This window comes from Anoplophora glabripennis, unplaced genomic scaffold, assembly GCF_000390285.2.
Source record: "Anoplophora glabripennis isolate ALB-LARVAE unplaced genomic scaffold, Agla_2.0 scaffold147, whole genome shotgun sequence".
Lineage (NCBI taxonomy): Eukaryota > Metazoa > Arthropoda > Insecta > Coleoptera > Cerambycidae > Anoplophora > Anoplophora glabripennis.
Window position 1 is genome coordinate 332,525 of NW_019416251.1, and position 19,298 is coordinate 351,822.

At 32.5% G+C, this 19,298-nt stretch overlaps 2 protein-coding genes across 2 annotated transcripts in view; both read right to left on the bottom strand.

Annotated features, from left to right (window-relative positions):
* LOC108909611 (protein BTG1-like) overlaps positions 1 to 5,325 on the bottom strand; it is a 29,707-nt gene extending 24,382 nt beyond the window's left edge. Inside the window, exons 1-2 of the mRNA XM_018713998.1 lie at positions 5,181 to 5,325; positions 4,265 to 4,478 (exon numbers count right to left, since the gene is read on the bottom strand). Coding sequence (XP_018569514.1) covers positions 4,265 to 4,386 — 122 coding nt within the window. The 5' untranslated portion in view covers positions 4,387 to 4,478; positions 5,181 to 5,325. The remainder of the gene's footprint in view (positions 1 to 4,264; positions 4,479 to 5,180) is intronic.
* Positions 5,326 to 6,599: 1,274 nt separating this feature from the next.
* On the bottom strand, positions 6,600 to 18,969 carry LOC108909625 (zinc finger protein ubi-d4 B). Its single transcript, XM_018714014.1, has 8 exons — positions 18,890 to 18,969; positions 18,349 to 18,730; positions 18,162 to 18,287; positions 17,976 to 18,102; positions 14,996 to 15,337; positions 11,847 to 12,215; positions 7,729 to 7,841; positions 6,600 to 7,084 (listed from the first exon to the last, which is right to left on the bottom strand). Exons 1-8 carry the CDS (start codon positions 18,967 to 18,969, stop codon positions 6,959 to 6,961), a joined length of 1,665 nt encoding a protein of 554 aa, XP_018569530.1. The 3' UTR covers positions 6,600 to 6,958.
* Positions 18,970 to 19,298: the final 329 nt, after the last annotated feature.

The following is a 19,298-nucleotide window of genomic DNA, read 5'->3' on the forward strand; positions in this document are numbered from 1 at the left end:
TTGATAACCTATTTGAAACATCGAATTGTGTTTTAAAGAGCAAAAGGTGACGCACGTTACATACAAACTCGAAGAATTGAATATTACATCTAAAAAGTAACCATTAATAGTCGTTGCTATTAATACCAAGGTCGTAATTTACATTTGTATAGACACATTTAATCGATGGGTATTAAAGGAAAAAAATCGTCTTAGCGGTCGACTCTTCCACATACCTCAAACGATAAATATTGTGATACTCTCGCCATTATCTTCATATTGCTGACTGAGGGTCTTTAAAATGCTAGGCACTTTTGAAGCGATAAAGCGAATTTCTGTTGCTGATGATGGGGATATTTTTGATAGCCTCTAACGAAAACAATTACGATATGACGATTTTCTGTAGAGCAATTCAACTGACAATAAGTGCACATAATAGTTCGAAATTTGACATGGTAAAGGGAGAGTAACTGCCGTTTTATATTAACGTTTTTTTTTTATCAAAATTAGTTGGATATATTTATAACAGCATTTATCTAAACGCAGTCGTTTTTAGAACCATTGGACGGATATAAACGATATTACAAGCCTTAAAACAATATTTAATTCTACGATTTCTATTTAAAACGCATACGCTGAACGAAAACCAGTAGTTTGCTTATTTATACGCAGCCGTTGGCCCCACCAAACTGTTGCTATTAATCGTTAAGAAACGATTTGTATGCATGCTCGAAAAACACAGAAAAGCTTACAATTTCATAAAATTTGCACTGAAAGGAACAGCATTTTTAAATGAGATTAGTAAAATATAATTCAAAGGCATGAAGGTATGATCCAAAGAAGGAATTTTTAAATTCTTAATCACGATACCCCGCTAAATATTTCTATTTTACAGCTGTGGCATTTTTAGAGTTAGGTACTTGTTTACTTGCCCGCGATTCGACGTTTATCGTTGAATAATAAAATTAGTGTTATCGAACACAATTGGACAGTGGAAAACAATGATTATTAAACAACACACTCGCGGTTGTTAAAGTTCAGCCGGATATGTTGAAATTTACCTACACACGACACAATTATTACTGCATTGCCATCGCTGTGGTGCAATGAAAATGCGATTTTACAACAACAATGCCTCTCCAAAGCGGATAAACAAACTGAAACAGATTACCGATTACATACTTATATTTGGATAGGCGTTTTCTTAATAATATATCGGAGATGGTACGATGATAATATGTCATATTCGAGTACATCACTAGCATCTGGTTATAGTCGTAAGTAGTGCATGTTCACAGGTTTTGTTTATGTAAACAAAAAACGGCGGCGATGACAGAATTACAGTATTTAAAATTTCGCAGAGTTGGTAAAATATTTATAACGGAGTGTGTTTTATAATATTACTCAGAAAGCCAGAAGTGGTTTATTATAATTCGTTAAATAACACTAATTATTATTTGAACTGTTCAACATCTGGATTTTCAGTCACTACAGAAGCACTGACTGCAAGGAGTCTGAATCCCACTTCTGATGTGGTATTACTATGTAAGTTACTGGTAATATCTAAACACAGATTAACAACGGCTTGTTATCGAGTTCGATACTATTTTACTTCATTTATCGCCAAGTTGAAATGTAAAACTTGTTAATATCTTCCACAAACCAAGAGGAAATGCGTCGATGCTATCAAGCCGCCGCTTGACCTCTACAGATAAAAATTTTAAAAATTACACAATTCACAACAGCAATTAAACACATTAACGTACACCCTGGCAAAAAATATGTGCCATGTCGACACAAAGTTCGCGATTGAATTAATGAACGGTCGAAGAAGGATGCAAATTACAGCTAACTGTAATATACGGCGTGTTAAAACAAGCTCGGCAGGCTGAACCTTTCTACATCACATCATCAATAATTCTCTTTGGTAACCCGACGCAAAACTATCTTGCGACATAATTTCATACCCGTGTAGAAATCCAGTTGTTTGCTTAATGACTCTTTCTGCGGTCAGTTGAAGGTTGCTGGCGGCTATATTCGACGAAATTTTATGTTGGTTTAACTTGCGAAAGTCGATCAAATTCACAAATTCGGAACGCGACTAATTTTTAATTTCTTTCCTCGAAGTTCAAAGAGAGAATATGTCGATAGCTGTAAACTTTGTTGAGATTTTTTGAAATCACTTAGTATGGATAATGTGACGTGAGAGAAGAAGAGACGAAAGTATAGAAAATAATGTCTTTATTAAACGAAAAAAAATGCCCTTCAGACTTCTATGACACCAAGAAAATATACATAATTATTCTATAGTTGCCCTAGTACAGACATTTCGAGTAAACTTTCTCTAAACACAAGACAACCCAGTAAAAGTACAAAATTAAATATATCTAATGAAGTTTTTAAAGGTTTTCCATTTTTATCTGTAAAAATGAATTTTATACTAAACATAGGAAGGATTTTTAATTGTACCATTCTAAAATTACTTTGTACGAACTGTAGAAGTAAACAGATACTATCTGTCTGTCACGTATACATACCTTGCAAAGCCTGACTAAAATCTTGTAACTTTTTAATAAGACACGTTTCCTGACTAGCATTAGTTTCCTATTTACAAATTACTATACTTTCATCGCCTTAAGCCTCAGGTGTTCATAATTTGTCATGTTATTTATCACGGAATCTATGTTCATTTTTACAGAGCCTCATAAATGAATGCAAGCCACGTGACTGCAGAATAATAAAAATCCCACGTTCATACCGTTTCACATATACCTTCAAAATCCATACTACGAATGCCCGATTTAAAATATTGATATGTCGTAAAGACAAAAGTGTAATTTGAGGTTCAAACTTTCAAAATAGTCCAAAGTAGAGCAAATCGTTCACTGCATGCATTACAAATACCGAGTCGTGTTTTTCTGCTGTCCCAAGTCTCGCAATTTTTACTTTTAGCCACAGATGACCGGGCGAACTTAAAATTTTAAATCCCAACCATTCTCTTAATTGTTCTAATTTTACTACTACAATAATTGCACAATTTAACGGTAACCATGTGTATGAAAACCGCCATTCTCGTTCAACTCTAATTACTTCCATAAACATAACTATAAAGTAAATTATATAATGTCACTACTCGGCTAGTATTTTGTAACGAGTATGTACAAACCGTGTGATTACGGAGATGTTCGCAATTAATTTGATGCAAGGCACTTAACAGAAAAAAAGTGTCAAAAGTTTATCAGGTCAATTGTAACTGTACTTTAACACAATCAACCGTAACAACTTAGTCCTTAATTTACATCCCACTTACCGCAAATTATTATTATTTTAAGATTTCTATACTGCGCAATAAGTAACGCCACATAATCGTTGCGATGAAAAAAGGCGAAAAAGAAATTTGAATGAACTTGAAATTAATCCGGGTCGCCGGAAAACCCGATATCCTAATTTAGTATTAACCATTTATTAGTAAAATAAACAGGAATATAAGATAAATAACTTCATTTTTTTAAGAAGTATGACGGGTATTCATTGAGATATTTATGAATTCATTCCAGAAATTAAAAGTTCATACGATAATTAAATATGTAATTAATTTAATAGGTATCTATTATTCTATTATTATAAGAGCAAGATACAGAAAGTAGACGCGCAAACAAAAAAAAATGCATTCTCTCGTCCTTCGTTTTGGAGAATGCCTTCTCACCAATTGTAATCAGAAAGTAAAAATGAAATGTTAATAATTACTGGATGAAACCGCTTTGTTTCAATTTCCTCTGTACGTAAATCTCTTGTAGTAAAAAGCAATTTTACAAAACGACAAAAATGAAATGAAGTCGAATTTTACGTTGCAATAGGATTGAATCATTGAGTGATATACCATTCTGAAACTGATAGAAATGTGTTTCAAATCTTGATCTGAAATTAAAGTTCAATATAAAAAACCTATTTACCTAGTATAAACCAGACGAAATGCCTTTCTATTTGACCAGAAATACACTTTTAGGGCAATCTAATTATTGTATAGTACCTAGATTTTTCTAAAACAACCAATTTATTACATTTTCCTGGTATCCCAAGAAATTAAATCTACATAAACAGCAATATAATTCGAGAACTTAATACTTTATTGCGATAATTACTAATCTGATAATTGCACCAACAATTTACACTTAGTACCTTTTAATTTACGCTACAGGATAGAGATAAGTTTGATAAAAATAGCTTGTTTGTAAACTTTTATCGGAATAACTATTGCCTACGTAGTTAAATAAATACGACTTACCTTTCTATGAGAAGTTGAGTAAGATGCTTCTGAAAATTTTCTAACTGGTCTCTAGGAAAGGTATCACTTTTTTCAATAAAACGAATAAAGAACATAACAGCAGTTAAAATTTCTTCCTTCATATTCGTTCGTTCGAATTTCTTTTCATCGGTGTTTAAAGGAAAACTAAAAGAAGTAAAGCTGCCAAATCTTGTTTAGGTCTGCCAGAGGTTATCTGAAAGGATGAATTATATTATTTTTTTTCAAGTAAATTTTTCAAACTTCATAAAATGTTCAAATAGTGAAATATTTACCCGGGCCTTAAAACAACGTAAAACTTTGTATAAAATGTATAAGGTATAAATATTAGTCTTACAACTATCTATTTTCAGCCATAATTGTATAAGTAGCACCTCTGTTTTTTAAATGACAGCATATGTTAATCAGATTTGACAAAAATCAAGTTATGAACGCAACAGACACTGAACAAACACCTACCACTTTCCTATATTTATTTGACTCACAAGATAAATTTGCTGCAACTTTGTGAAATGTTAACAATAAGTTGGATATTATTGAAATAATGGCCAAGTCAAAAAAACATTTTTTCAGTCCTAACAGAGACCATAATACATAATACGAAACTTGTAGCAGATGCGGGCTTAAATTATATACAACCAAAACAAAGAACGTGCAGCAGTGGGTCACAATTGGCCAGAGGACAGATGGTCCAATTTTAAAGAAATTATTTAAGGCTTATATTTAGTTTAATAAAATTAAAGTATTAAAACAAATATTTCATATCCGTTTTTATGATAAATGGGTTTTTTGGAATTATTAAATTTTACTCCAACTAAACACCAGCTACGTGACATATTTAGCAACTTTTCCATTAAGAAATGAGGTACTGCTAACATTTCTGTGCAATAATTCTTACCTAAAATGATTTTGTTCGACAAATTTTAGTAAAAATGAAATATTCTTCATGAATAACACAATTTTACTGAAGTTTTTTGGCAGCACACGAACAAAGCGCGAACAAAATGACGACGCAAACTGAAAACAGAACCAAACTCGTCGGAAGTGAGTCACAAACTGGCAAATCATCTGTTTTCTAATGGAAACTAAACTGCGCAGTAGCAAATACAACCACTACGGCCACAGCGGCAAATTTGAATATAGAAGGATCTTTAATAATATAAAATTTGAGTTGATTTTGTATAATTAAAGATATTAAATGAAAGAAACTGTTTTATAGGACTATGATACAACAAAAGGTTAGGAAGTAATCTTTGGATAAAATATTTAGTTTAATTATCCCTATGTGCTTTCATTTTGGATGTTATTCAAAAAATTCATTTCAAAATTTAAATGCTTTTCATTTTTTCTGCATAATTTTATAATTGATTCAAATAGTATTGTGTACGATACTGAAGTATAGTCCTACAAGTAATTTTTATAATAAGTTCAGTCTCTTTTTAGCTTTATATTTTCCTATCTCCTTCTACTGAATACACAGGTGACAGAAACATAAATATATAATAGATTAATAGTAACAAAACTCAAATTTTACCTTTTCAATTTTTAGACACCAAACAATACGTCTTTTTTACTCCCGAACTTTGTATCAAGTACTACAATTTTCAAAAACTCATAACAACACATTTCTGACACAAATTTTATTAATTTCGACATTTAAATTGTCACTGACAAAAAAGTTCACAATTTTAAATAATTTTCTTGGCGTGTCAGGCTGACACAACACTCATACCAACCTAATAACATAACCCTTACCGTGCGGCGACTGTGTAGGCGACTGATAGAGATAGATAATTTGGGTACCCTCTTTCTCTCGCGCGCAAGTACGTGATTGGCTATCGCACCTCCTTCCACAACGATTAGAGAAAGAGACCGAGTACCCAAACTATCTCTCTACTTTACAGCGCCTACACTTTTTAACATGCGGTGCTTCTTCCATGTATTCTGTTTTGTTTTCCATGTAGTATATCTATGTTTTGTGTAGTATATGCTCTAAAGTTTATGTTCTGTGGTGTTTATCGATGAAACATTTGTTTTTTATCCCAAAAACAGTATATTTTTATTTTTTGGATTATAAATTTAAATATAGGAAGAATAGATACTACAAATAGGTATGTACCGTTCTGGGCAAAAAATATGTATAGGGTGTTTCCATTTATAATGTACAAGTTATATTTAGCTACTCACTAAGTAAAATTTAGTAAGTCAGGCACCCTTTTTATAAGGTATCAAAGAGAACACAATCGTGTAGAGAAAACAATAATTTTATTTCATATTATATTTTATTACCATGCAAATAATAATGCCTTATTAATTTACATGAAAATATACTTTTAAAAATATTGTCACAGTTTAATAAAGAGAGAGTTCATTAGCAACAAACTAATTTTAATTTAAAATTAAATCTATTTTAAATTAACTCTCGACGAGGTAGAGGTTTCTTAAAATTTCTTACAAAAGGAAAGCTTAAAAATACTCTTAAAAATAGGCCATTAGTAATTAAGTACTAGAATTCACTGTAATAAGTAACTAGCGCCTATTAACACCGTACCTAGCTTTATTAAATACATAAAAAATAATTCTTTTTCCAATTAAAATGTATAGAAAAATATAATCGCTAAAAATAAAGTAAACAATTCTTGGGGGGCGGGGGGTATGGAATAACCTTTGAAGAAGTTACGAATGAAACTCATCGATACACAGTTTACAAGACCAAGAACCTTCCGGAGGGTTTACCAGAGCGGGCGAAAGACAATACATGTGGTAGCCACGGTCACAATCGTCACAGAACAAAAGTTGATCCTGTAATAAATATATATTACAAGAATAAATATGTGAATATACAGCATGTCCACAATTATAAAAATTTATTCTATTTGATGAAAAATTTTCTGCATGTACAGGGTGTTCAGGAAATTAAAAACAGCTGAAAACTATTTTTAAAGGATATGAATAAATGCTATTAAAGAAACATATTTAAAATGAAAAGATAAACGTGTTAGTATTTTAATTGGTGGATAAATATGTCTACTTGGACTGTTCTAATATGCAAGGTATAATGTTGTATTGAAAAGATACAACCAATCGTCCATAAAATTAGAATTTCCCGTCCCAAGAAACCTACGCATACAAAATTTCATGAATTTAACTCAAAGTAGTCGAGAGTTGTTAAAGAAAATGTAATAAATTTTTTTAAATTTGACATCCTGTATATGCTAAACGAAGCGTTTCCAGACCTAAGTTTATAAGAAATTTTTTACTTAAAATTGAACGTAGAATAACATACTGAAGTATGTACATCTCCTGAAACACCCTGTATATGACTATTTCTTTCAGTAGACTGTAATTTTTATTTTTGGCAAATGAATTGGGTTAAAAATTTTCGGTTAACATATCTTGCAAACTTGATAGTTCTGACTGTGTAACGTCTTACAGAGGATACTTACGTCGTTGTCAGAATTCCCGCAAACAGAACAACATTTGCATTCGATGCACTGCCAGCGATATTTCTTCACAGAAATCTTCATGTTATCCGTAAACTGAAGGCAAGTAGGGTGTCCTATAAAAAGTTACACTTAGGAGCTTCCTGATAAGTTACGACTTTTCTTTTCACGATATTATATAGAGGGCGTCCCGATTTATTGACCATCAACGTAACATTTAAAAAATTAAACGAACAGATGCAAGCTCCGAATGATGCCTGCGAGGAAGAAGAAAGACTTATAAGACACTGATATTATTGACAACTCTCTCAAGTTTCTAGATTTCGTAAATCTTCTTCGAAACGGCATTTTTTTTAATCATGGGAACTCCATCTCAAAAAGAATGAACCGATTATTATGAAAATTGAAAGTGTATTTCATTTTGAAATTACAAAGAACACGAACCAATAATTGGGATGGTATCATAAGTTTTAGTGTTTTTTAATCAAAATAAGTGGAAAAAAAATGGTGAAAATCTTTCTCAAACACGGGTCAAAACTTCAATTTTCACAATATTTACCCGCAATGAGGTTCATATTCTTTGGAAATATGTTAATAATGCAGGATAATCATCTGACTCTCAGATCAAAGAGTGACTGCAAAAAACCTGTAATTTTGACCCGTTTTTGCTCAATTCGCAGAGAATTAAAAAAAATACAAAAAAATGTTTTTGGTCGCAAATTACTTGTCGTAAAAAACTGAAATGAGCATGGCTTGTAATATTTTGAAAATTTTAAAAATCGCCCCTACTTAGGGGTTGAAAATATGCCAAAAATGAAGAATTTGAATATTACCAATTTATATAAAAACTATTAGCATGTGAATTATCTTAATATATTTTTTTTGGAATTTTTACAATTATTTCTAATATTCTCTATTTTTGGGGATGATTTCACCCCCCGAGCGCGATTAAGGGTGGATTTTCTAGTTCAACATGCTTATTTCAGTCATGAAAATAAATCTCTCTTTGTATCAAGAATCATTCGATAGAAAAATTCACATGCTAATAGTTTTTATATTTATTGGTAATATCCAATTCTTCATTTTGGGCATCTTTTCAACCTCTACATAGGAGTGATTTTTGAAAATTTTCAAAACTAAAAGCTATGCTCATCCAAATTTTTTACGACGAGTAATTTGATTCCAAAAACATATTTTTATCTATTTTCTTTAGTTCTCTGCGAATTGTAAAAAAACTGGCGATTTTTGCGGTCACTCTTTGCAACTTCTACATTTCCCGCGAACAACCAACTCGGACGACGACCTTCGGTGAACAACGACCCATAACTTCGACATATTCAACACGAGTGACTTGAAAATATTTGTAAATGTAGTTCAAAATATTGGTAAAATAATGTCAAAGTTTCATCAAATTCTAATCAATTTGTCCCGCTCAAAAAAATTCATGAGTAACGCTTGAAAATCAGCCTCCTAATGTGGTTTCCTCCCCTTAAATCTGTCCTAACGATATGCATATTTAGAAACTAGAACTTCCCCCAAATTGCAAATTTTAAGCATCACATGACAATTTTTTATTTGAAATCACATTATTCCTAAAAATATCTGTATAAGAGTACTTTAAAATTTTCCTGGCAGATTTTCATTTATTCCAGTTTTGATTCATTTGATTTTTGCCGATAAAATAACACTGCACAGTTTTTTTGCGCTATTAAAAAAAGCGCAATACTTCAAAATGCCGAATAATTTTCGATTTTCATTTGTTTCTTACTTGTGTTAATGGTACACCTATAAATCGGGACACTCTGTATATTTATTTCTTTGAAAAAAGTTATCTCTAATTATTTAATATATTTGAAGAAATTGGTCACAATCAAATTTTTTGTAATTTTATCATTCATAGTATTTTTTTACCGCAGCTATATTTATTTCTTACTACTTACCTAGTTGCCGCAGTACAATGTACTACGTGGTTATTACGGAAAGGGGATCAAGTGCCGAAGAACAGTGATCTTCCAAGTTACGTTAATTTTTCTTTAACACTATTTTGAATGCATCAAAAGGAAACGGACGGAATTTCAATGCATTAAAATATGTAGAAAAACTTTGCAGAAAAATTCACACAAACTGAAGTGCACCATACTTCGGCACTGAAAATCAAACAAATTTCATTTTATTTGCATAATTTATTGCACGATCTGACTACATTTGCAATAATTAACCTTGGAAAATAACTGTTCTTTGAACAACTCAATGCACGAGTCAAGATTTGAATGCTTTCTTCGTAAGGGCAAAGCTTCGTTAATAATATTACCGGGAGAGCAAAAGAAAACATTCAAATATTGAACCCCAACACATATTAATTTATCTATCTTAATGTAGATCTGGCAATACTTTCAGTGATGCACTGGATAAGAAGAGATGCATGCGAATGTAAATAAATGCTTTATTCCAGGTTACCATCGACAGCGTTAAGGAATTTCGCGAAAGCAAAGCTGCTTAAAGTCTAAATTATCTAAAACCGAAGGCAACTAAAATTAATAATCATAATAATAACCTGAATATGCATCGCACCACTCCCCCTACGGTGGCTCGATTAATGTAAATCATTCGTAAAGTATTGCCAAAATTTTACAGCTCCACTAAATAAATACGACTAAGTAAAACTAGCAAGATTGGAAGTATACTTTGATATAAATAATAAATGCCCTAGTATTTTTGGAAGACAATCCAATATGGATTTTTCTCGAAAGTCCAACTAAAAGTTTAATATTTGGTAAATTCCAGTCTATTAGACAAGATAACTTTTACTTTACTTTACCTATCTTAAAGCACATTACAGATGATTAAAGTATTGTAGTTCTCTCTAAATTATAATCAATTAACTATACTTAAAATAACTACGGTACGTAATTTCTGAATCCACAAGATTTAATATTAGCTGAAATCATCTTTTATACACAAACAACATCAAACAAAGTGTTTTCACTCACAATATTCTGCCATATAAAAATCGACTATGTAGAAAATTTATTTTACAATATGTATAATTTTGATTCGCTAATTCAAATGAACATCATAGACGTTAGTCACAAAGTAATACTGGACACTAAAATCAGTGTTATTATGAAAAATATCCTTACGAGATTTTATTTAAATAGTTTTAGTTGATTGTATCACAGATGAAACGAAGAATTTTAGAATTTTGAGCACGAAAAAACAAACAAACACATTAATACAGTGACATTCTCAAAATTTTGTACATTTTTTGGCAGCTCTTGGTGCGTCTTTCTAACATCGAGACGGTCGAGAATAAAAAATAAATTTCTTAAGAACCACAAAAGCCCGGTATTGGTCCATACAATTACAACTACTAATAAACCTCACATATCGTAACATTTACTAGATCTGATAAGGGCAGTACAATTGCCTATCCTGTATTAAAATTTTGATATTGGATGTGGTGTTTCTGTTTATTACTATACGTTCACGTTTTAGGAATAATTCAGGGCTGTCCGCCAACGCACATACCACACGGAAACATTAGGAACTTTTAAAGTTACCAATGAAGATTACGAGATTCCTTGATCAATCACAATGATTTTCCGCTCAAATCAACAAAATAAATTCAACACAAAATTTTAACTACCAAATGCTGTTCCAGAACAAGTGGGATATTGCACACGTACAGCTACGGACAATAAAAAGTTTCCAACAGGGACATCTTTTTGTCTACGACTGTACATACATACCCTATTTCGAACTTGTAAATGACATACAGACTATTTTTAAATTATTTAAATTATTATTATAAACAATAACATTTACGGTACTTTAAGATTCAAATTTTCGAGTATTGAAAAGTTTCAATCAATGCCGAGTTCACTATTTTCAGACCGACAGATCCCATTGATCAAACGACTGCATTAGACACCCTAAGACGGTACGGCTCCCGCTAATCTGACTAGAAACTTTCTTCACTGGCATTTAAAAACGTTTACCAAACTCAGATCAAAACGAAAACAGACAGCCCCGCAGATTTCTTCCCGCCACAAAAGACTAGACCTTCTTTTTCCTACCTTTCTTACTATTGTTACACTTATCCTCGACCTTAGCAATCTTACCTGATCTACCGCAGTCCGAGCACGAAACTAACTCCTCCTGGTTGCCGGTCTTCTTGTTCTCCCTGGCATCGCCCAGGCAGAAATCGCAATAAGGACTGGGTACGGCCTTCTTCGTACCGTCCGGGGCGACGGACGGACCCGGAGCTTCAAGCGGGCCAGGAGGCGTCGCGCACGACTCTAAAGCCTTCTCGGGCATGAGCACCGGCATCGGCGGATCATCCACCGGCGGCGGAGGCTGCTGCGGGGGTAAGTTCGGCGGCAAAGTCGGGGGAGCCTGGGATTGGGGGTTGCCCCCTAGGGGGGGCATGGGGACCTGAGTGGGGGGACCGGGAGGGGTGTTAGGTTGACGGCCTCGGCGACCTGGCGTACCTGTAGCATGTAGGGACATAGAGTTAACTCCACCTGTTTTTATTCTAAAAAGGATACAACGAAAAGTTACAAAGACAGTCAAGTCCTGGCATACTTTGCAATAAATTCCTATGACCACAGATATTGAACGCGGACGCGTAGCGGTGGTATAAATAAATAAAAGTCTAAGTTTTATGGTAATACATATAAAAGGTATTCCTTAATAATTGTTTAAGCATTTCATTGCGTGACAGCGATGCAAGATTCGATTCTCTTTGTTTAAAAAATATTTTTTCTCGTAAGGAAATCAAGAAACTGGGTAAAACAGTTATTAGTAAAAACCGACAAATAACATTGTATAGAGTGTTATTAAACTTGAACAAAATATTCCCTGGTATTTCCAGGTTTTCCAGACTGAAAAAATTCTTGAATCTTGCTGATGTAATTTTTTGTTCTTTTCATTTACGTGATTCATTTTTTTATTTTAGCCGTTTTCAAGAAAATAACAATATTTGAAATGAATATATTTGGGTGTCCCAAAAAAACAAATTTTTTTTTCTTGTTCCTTGTGAAAATATGTTAGTTTATCATGTTTTAAGAGCCCCCTTAAAATGTCAGTTAAAAAAAAATTTTTTAGAGGTCCCTCAAGATTTTTTAAAATTTCCAAAATCGTAAAAAATTTAATTTTTATAAAAAAATTTTTTTCTCGTTATTTTATCATTTTCTTGGTTGAAAAAAATCTCGATTCTGAAAATTTCAAATTAATTATTTTAACTTTAAAAGTAGTGTACCTAAAATGTTTTCTGGAGACCTTTAAAATCAATATTAATGAATTAATAATTTTTTTTATTGAATTTGATGAAAAGAATAGAAATAAATCACACTTAAAAAATTTCTCGAGGCAAAATTTACTACTGCACTATGAGTATCAAATATTTATAATTTTTTAAAATTTAAGTATCTTGTGATTTATTTCTATTCTTTTGTTCATGAAATTCAATAAAAAAAAAATATTATTTCGTTGATATTTATTTTTTAGAGGTCGCTCGTAAACAGGTACACTACTTTGAAAGTTAAAATAATTAATTTGAAATTTTCAGAATCAAGTATTTTTTCAACCTAGAAAATGATAAAATAACGAGCAAAGAAAATTTAAAAAAAAAATCAATATTTGACGATTTTGGAAATTTTTAAAAATCTTGAGCGACTTCTAAAAAACCTTTTTTTGAGCTGATTTTTTGAGGGGGCCCTTAAAACATGACAAAATTAACATATTTCCAAATTTCGTTTTCTTTGGGCCACCCTAGAATATATCCAGATTTTTCAGATTTGTATACATCCTGATTGTAACACTATAAAAATAGATCACTCTTAGCAGTGCTTGTATAAAAAAAACACCCTGTAACTGGAAATAAAGCAATCGAAGAGATATTGTTATGTCAACTCTTTTCACTTAAAATCACAAAAAAATCGTTGATATACTGATATTGACACATAATTAATATGTTATTATCTTGTGAATATTCTTAAAAATGTTACTGTAATTTGCAGCAAATACAGAGTTATTGGTTATAAATGTCACCCCATACAAACTTTCGTTTTTAAATTTAGAAAAAAAAAAATAGTTAAAAAAGCTGTAGTTATCAATTACAACTATTCTGTGTATATTGAATCTTCAGCTTTTTCCTAAAAAGCCTAACAAATTAAACTTATGATATTAAACACCCTGCAAAAAATTTCATATTTGAATAGAACACCAACAATTATTTAAGATTTAATGACAAGGAAGATATTTCCATTAAAATGTACTGTAACTGCAATTATAGAAACCCGTAGTATGTCCCGATTTTGGACGAAAGAATCCCGCGTTTTTTGTTCAAAAAGTTTCAAAATCCTGCTTTGTCCGAAAAAAAATCTGGCAACGCTGAACTGTAAAAATAATTAAAAAAAAAAACGTTGGAAAATCTTGTTTTCCACGGCAACTGACTTGCTTTGTTGGTGTTTAATTTCTCTATACATATCGTCTTATATCTTTTTGAAAAGCACGCGATATCGAAAAACTTTTTTTTATTAAAGTTGTTGCGAAAAAAGAAGACTTTCACATGATATAAAAAAAATATTTATGAAATTGGAAGAAAACATAATTTCGACAAAGTCACAGCGTATATGGCGGTAAACCTGCCAAATGGAATTTGAGGTCAAATACTAATAACATTGCGTCATAAGGAGCCCCGCTTGTGGCTTTCTATTTGCTCCTTCCGTTTTCCTGTAATGACGAATAACCATCAGTTGTAGGTCCCCTTATACGGGATGTTCATATTATAATTTTAATTTTTCATGCTTTTTAAAGATATTCCACACAAAATCGAATATAATCATAAAACATTTCTAGTGGGTACCTATAGCTTCCTTATCTCACATTTTTTCCGAATTTAAAAACAAGAAAGTGGAGACGGGGCGAGAATTATAGCCAATAACCCCGTACAAGACTTCATATCTGTAGGCATGGAAGAATATATTTTCATTGTAAATAACACTCATGCTAATAAAACACTCATATTAAAAGTTCTGTAAAAGAGTAGTTTGCAGTTTCAAAATATGCAAACAATAAAAACAATGATTAATCATGTTTAAAAAGAAAAATTAATCGTTAATCATATTAAACAAACATTACAAAACTACTGATTATTAAAAAAAAATGAATAAACTGTAACCGTAACTAATAGAGAGCTGAACATTCCAACTACACATGCATGCAAAAACACTCAAAAAGAAAGTAAAAAAGTTTAAAAAGGCAGTACCGGGTGTCTGGTTCAAAAAGGAAACGTAACTATCCTGATACACTTGTCCTTCAGCCCTGTGGGAATTTGCAGGATGGCCCTCCCCCATCCCCCCACCCATAAGAGGCGGCACAAGACCCATGGGACCCATAGGGCCACCCATCGGGCCTGGGGGACCACCAGGGTGGCCTTGAGGGGGGCCGACCGGGAGACCTGAGAAATCCGAGCCCATAGGTCCGCCCATCTGCGAGGAGGGGGTGGGGGCATTACTGTCGCGCGAGTTCTCATCGCTAGCGCCCTCTTTGTGTGAATGGCGATAGTGGTAAGTCAGCCCGGGCCTGGTCTTGTAACGCGCACCGCACACTGAAATTTTTTAAACAAAAAAAGAAAACAATGCCGATTCCATCTCTGTTATCATTAAATTAATCATTAAAAGAGAATACAAATTTTTAACGAACAAATGATCCTACTACAGAAATTATACAAGTACAATTATAATGGAAACCAATTTAAAATGATAATCTTCTGGTGAGATGGTTATGTAATAATTTATTCCCACACGATGGTAATTTTGAATCAACTTGGTTCAGCTGTTTTAGCACTTCCTCATATCGGTGCAATACCATAGTGCCGAATACAGGAAACTCTAAGATTTTACTTAGCAACCCCAAACTATCTTTCAAGAAAGATTCCGTTGAAGGAAGAGGCTCTAATAACAAAGGTGCAAAAAATGTTTTAACGCAGCTTAAAAAAAATGACAATGGATGTAATGGGTTTCACAAGCAGACTGTGATTAGGCAAAAACAGTTTGATTCAGTAAGTGGGATATGACTGGAAATTTTATTAAGAAAAATGAAAGTTGCGGCGAGAATTTGCTTTTACCATAGGTACGGTTAAAAGGGATTTAGTTATTGTTAAAGCAATAAAACAAGCATTTTACCACCACAATACCATGTTTAATATTTCTTACACCAATAGTCAGAAGATTGTCACTTTGAAACCGAAAAATCAGGGACTGGAACCGATTACCAAATTTCGACCATAGGAAAAAATAGTCGGATTAAAGTAAGCAATTCAGTAATGCATACAAAAAGCAAAGATTATTAAAAACGCACTATGTTAGTATTTAAGACATAAAGACTAATGACAAGAAATTGCATTATATATGTATATATATATATATATATGGAAGAACCCAAGCGCCAGGTGGTTTGAACCCGAACCGAAATTTCAAACGGTTAAAAGTTATTTTTTTAACAAATATAAACACGAATTATACATAGACTAACTACAACTCTACTCTAACTTTCATCCAAGATATTAGAGAAAAATCACTGCAATATATTTTACTTCTTTTTGCAAACCTACGCATGTCATTAAAATTATTTTCTCAGCTACTACACGAGACGTTCTATGAATTCATAGATGTGACTTATTTGATTTTAAGTGAAAAACCTCCCCAACTTTATTTTTGAGGTACAGGGTGTCAACGAAACTTTTGACGTAAATTTGGTAAGAGTCACAAATTTCTTTTAGGCCTTTATCCATTTTTCTTTTTTAAGTGACACTGTTTAACACAAAAAAAGTTGCAATTTTTGATAACTTCTATGTTGGCTAGAGAAGGTAAGCTCTTCCAAAAAATAAAACCCAAGGAATAATAATCTAAACTAAGAATGACTACCTAATTAAATGGTAAACGGTATAAAAATAAAACTATAAACTAAAAGGAAATTAAACACCCTGTATCTCGAAATGAGTTGTTTTATTTGAATTCGCGATCAAAAGAGAAATCACATCTTGAAATATTAGTGGGCAAGGCAGCTCAAATCTATTCCATTCAACAAAATCCATGTTGCTGTGAAAACTACTCGATTAACTTTTTAGGTATCGCTTACGCTTTTAATTCACAAATCGAGTTGTTTTTATTCAAGAGGAAAGTTTTACTGATGAGGAAGCATAATACGGATTCATACAGGGTGATTAAAAAATGCGATTTTAATCGATAGCACATTTAGTTGTAAAATATATGTAAAAAATTTTATGAAAGCAAAATAACGATAATAAAACAAACTAACAGAAAACTAGCCTATTGGTGTTCTAGTTAGTCTATGATTCTATAAATTTTTAGAGGTCTTTTATGAAGACGATTAATACAGAAAAGTATATTAACTTTTCGGTTCGAGTCCCTGCCTAAACAATAATAAGAAGAAGAAGCTGTCCTAAAGCATCAAGCGTTTAAAAAACACCATTATCTCTAAGAGAGACTACAACTCATTTCGATTTTTAAAAGATTATCGCAATTGTCATGCTCAAGCACAGAATTCTCTTTTTCCCTTAACTTAATATCTAAGATAATATAAAAATATATACCTTTAACAACCAGTTTAATTTTGCCAATTTATTGGGATAACTTTAGAAATGGAGACCAGCAGGATGATATAAATTTTGATCTAATAATCTAGAGGTTTACGAAAGATGGTTACGTGATTCTGTGAATTAATTTTTTCAAGTTTTGGAGATCGGTATACACCCTATTAGATTTTTAAATTTTTGCAATAAACTGACAGGTGCACCGTACAGTGTTTTAAATTTCGAGGAATACAACTTATTCTCCTATCCCGTACGTTCTAGGAAATTGAAAATAAGGTTCGTCGAAATCAGATGAGCCGCTTTGCGAGATAATAATTTTTCTATGTTGCATTGTTAAGTTTGTGCGAAGATTATTTTTATAAAACACCACATTAAGTTTGAATAATTTACCGACTTCCGGATTTTTATATTCAATACAACTAATATTAATTAAATGGAGAAAACTCTGGCTTTTCCATTTCAAAGTGTGGTCCATTTTTAAAACGACTTAAAGGTATATATTTCTGCTCGTAATGGCACGGTAAAATACTCATTTAATCCAAGTTACATGGTATCCAAAATATTTACCATACCAATAAAATACTAAGAACTAGAAGAAATTGATTCATTAGTGGATTAGTCTAGGACTTACGTTCACAAGCAAACGGCTTATCGGGATCGCCGGGCGTCGGCTCGAAACTGTGGCCGGCCTTTTTCCTCCCTCTGCCACCTCCTTTTTTCCTTCCCGGGGTACTCGGGGAATCGGTACCGCTACGGCCCTGTTTATTACAAAACATATGATGCAACTTTCATATCTATTCGCTATTAATGTTCATACCCTTCCTGCTCCCCGTCTTCCTTTCTTCCTTTTGCTGTAAGTCTCCTCGTAATCCAGATCAGAATCTGGATCGGGTTCGTCGTACACGTCCATTTCTAACATATCAGTCTCGTCGTAAAACCACTCCTTAAAGAATAATGACCATAAATGTCCATACAACAAAGCTTATATTATTGTTAAAAAATACCTTAGAAACTTCGTCCTTTAACAGCAGCTGACTGTCTTTACTATCGGTATCCTGAAGAGCAGGATTTTCAATCTGTGATATATTGTGCATGTCTCCCTCAGTGTCAAGAATATGATCAGTAGCTCTTTGAAATGCTCTTGAATTCATTGTCAAATACTGCCGTCGTTTCTTCCTCCATCGTTGTCTAGGATACGAATATATCTGTCCGGGAAGTAAACCCGGTATCCTTTGTCTCTTGTTCATATACAATGCGGAATGGTTTTGGGCTACACCAGTTTGTGTATCGATAAAAGGTAGACGTAGCCTTCTTTCGATGCATAGTCGCGTGTTATAGTTGACTGAATTTTCTAAAGCCTCTTTGTATGCGGCATCACTTAAAAAACTGAAAAAATTGGTTGGCTGTTTTATTGATTTTCAATACAAAGGTGAGGTGATGTTGCAGTAATTTAATGTGAATTTCTACACTGTAAATGCTGCACTACCGTATAGTCGTGTTTTAAAAGGTTCTATGGACTTGTATACTTAATATTTCTCAAATTACCTCTCAATTTTTTCCAAATTTGTTCGATTTCCAGTTGCCGTCGACGACGCTTCTACCTGAGGAACCACCACAGCCGCCATATTTAATACTAAAATTTCCTATTTGGTTTGCTCAAACTCGAACTCGACTGATTGATTGTTGTCCATTATAAAAACATTTTTTTTTATTTAAATTCATTTAAGATTTAAGAACTAGTTGCGAATTTTATTTTAATGTGAAAAGTAATGGTTTTTCAGGTTTTTTTATAAGATATCCAAACTAAATGACATGATTCCAAAATTTCTTTAAACTAAATTTAAATATTTTTAGTGCTTCAACAAAATTGATCTATTTTAAATCAGAAACCATTTACATTTAGAAATATACAATATACGTTAACAAAATGTATTTTATTGCTGTATTTTGTATT

What these genes read in the sequence shown, in the direction of transcription:
- LOC108909625 (XM_018714014.1), bottom strand. Translation starts at nt 18,969, where the DNA reads ATGGCGGCTGTGGTGGTTCCTCAGGTAGAAGCGTCGTCGACGGCAACT. An exon ending in GAAGACGGGGAGCAGGAAGG is followed by an intron (nt 18,103 to 18,161) that starts GTATGAACATTA and finishes TGTAATAAACAG; the next exon opens with GGCCGTAGCGGTACCGATTC. An exon ending in CTTTTTGAACCAGACACCCG is followed by an intron (nt 12,216 to 14,995) that starts GTACTGCCTTTT and finishes TACATGCTACAG; the next exon opens with GTACGCCAGGTCGCCGAGGC.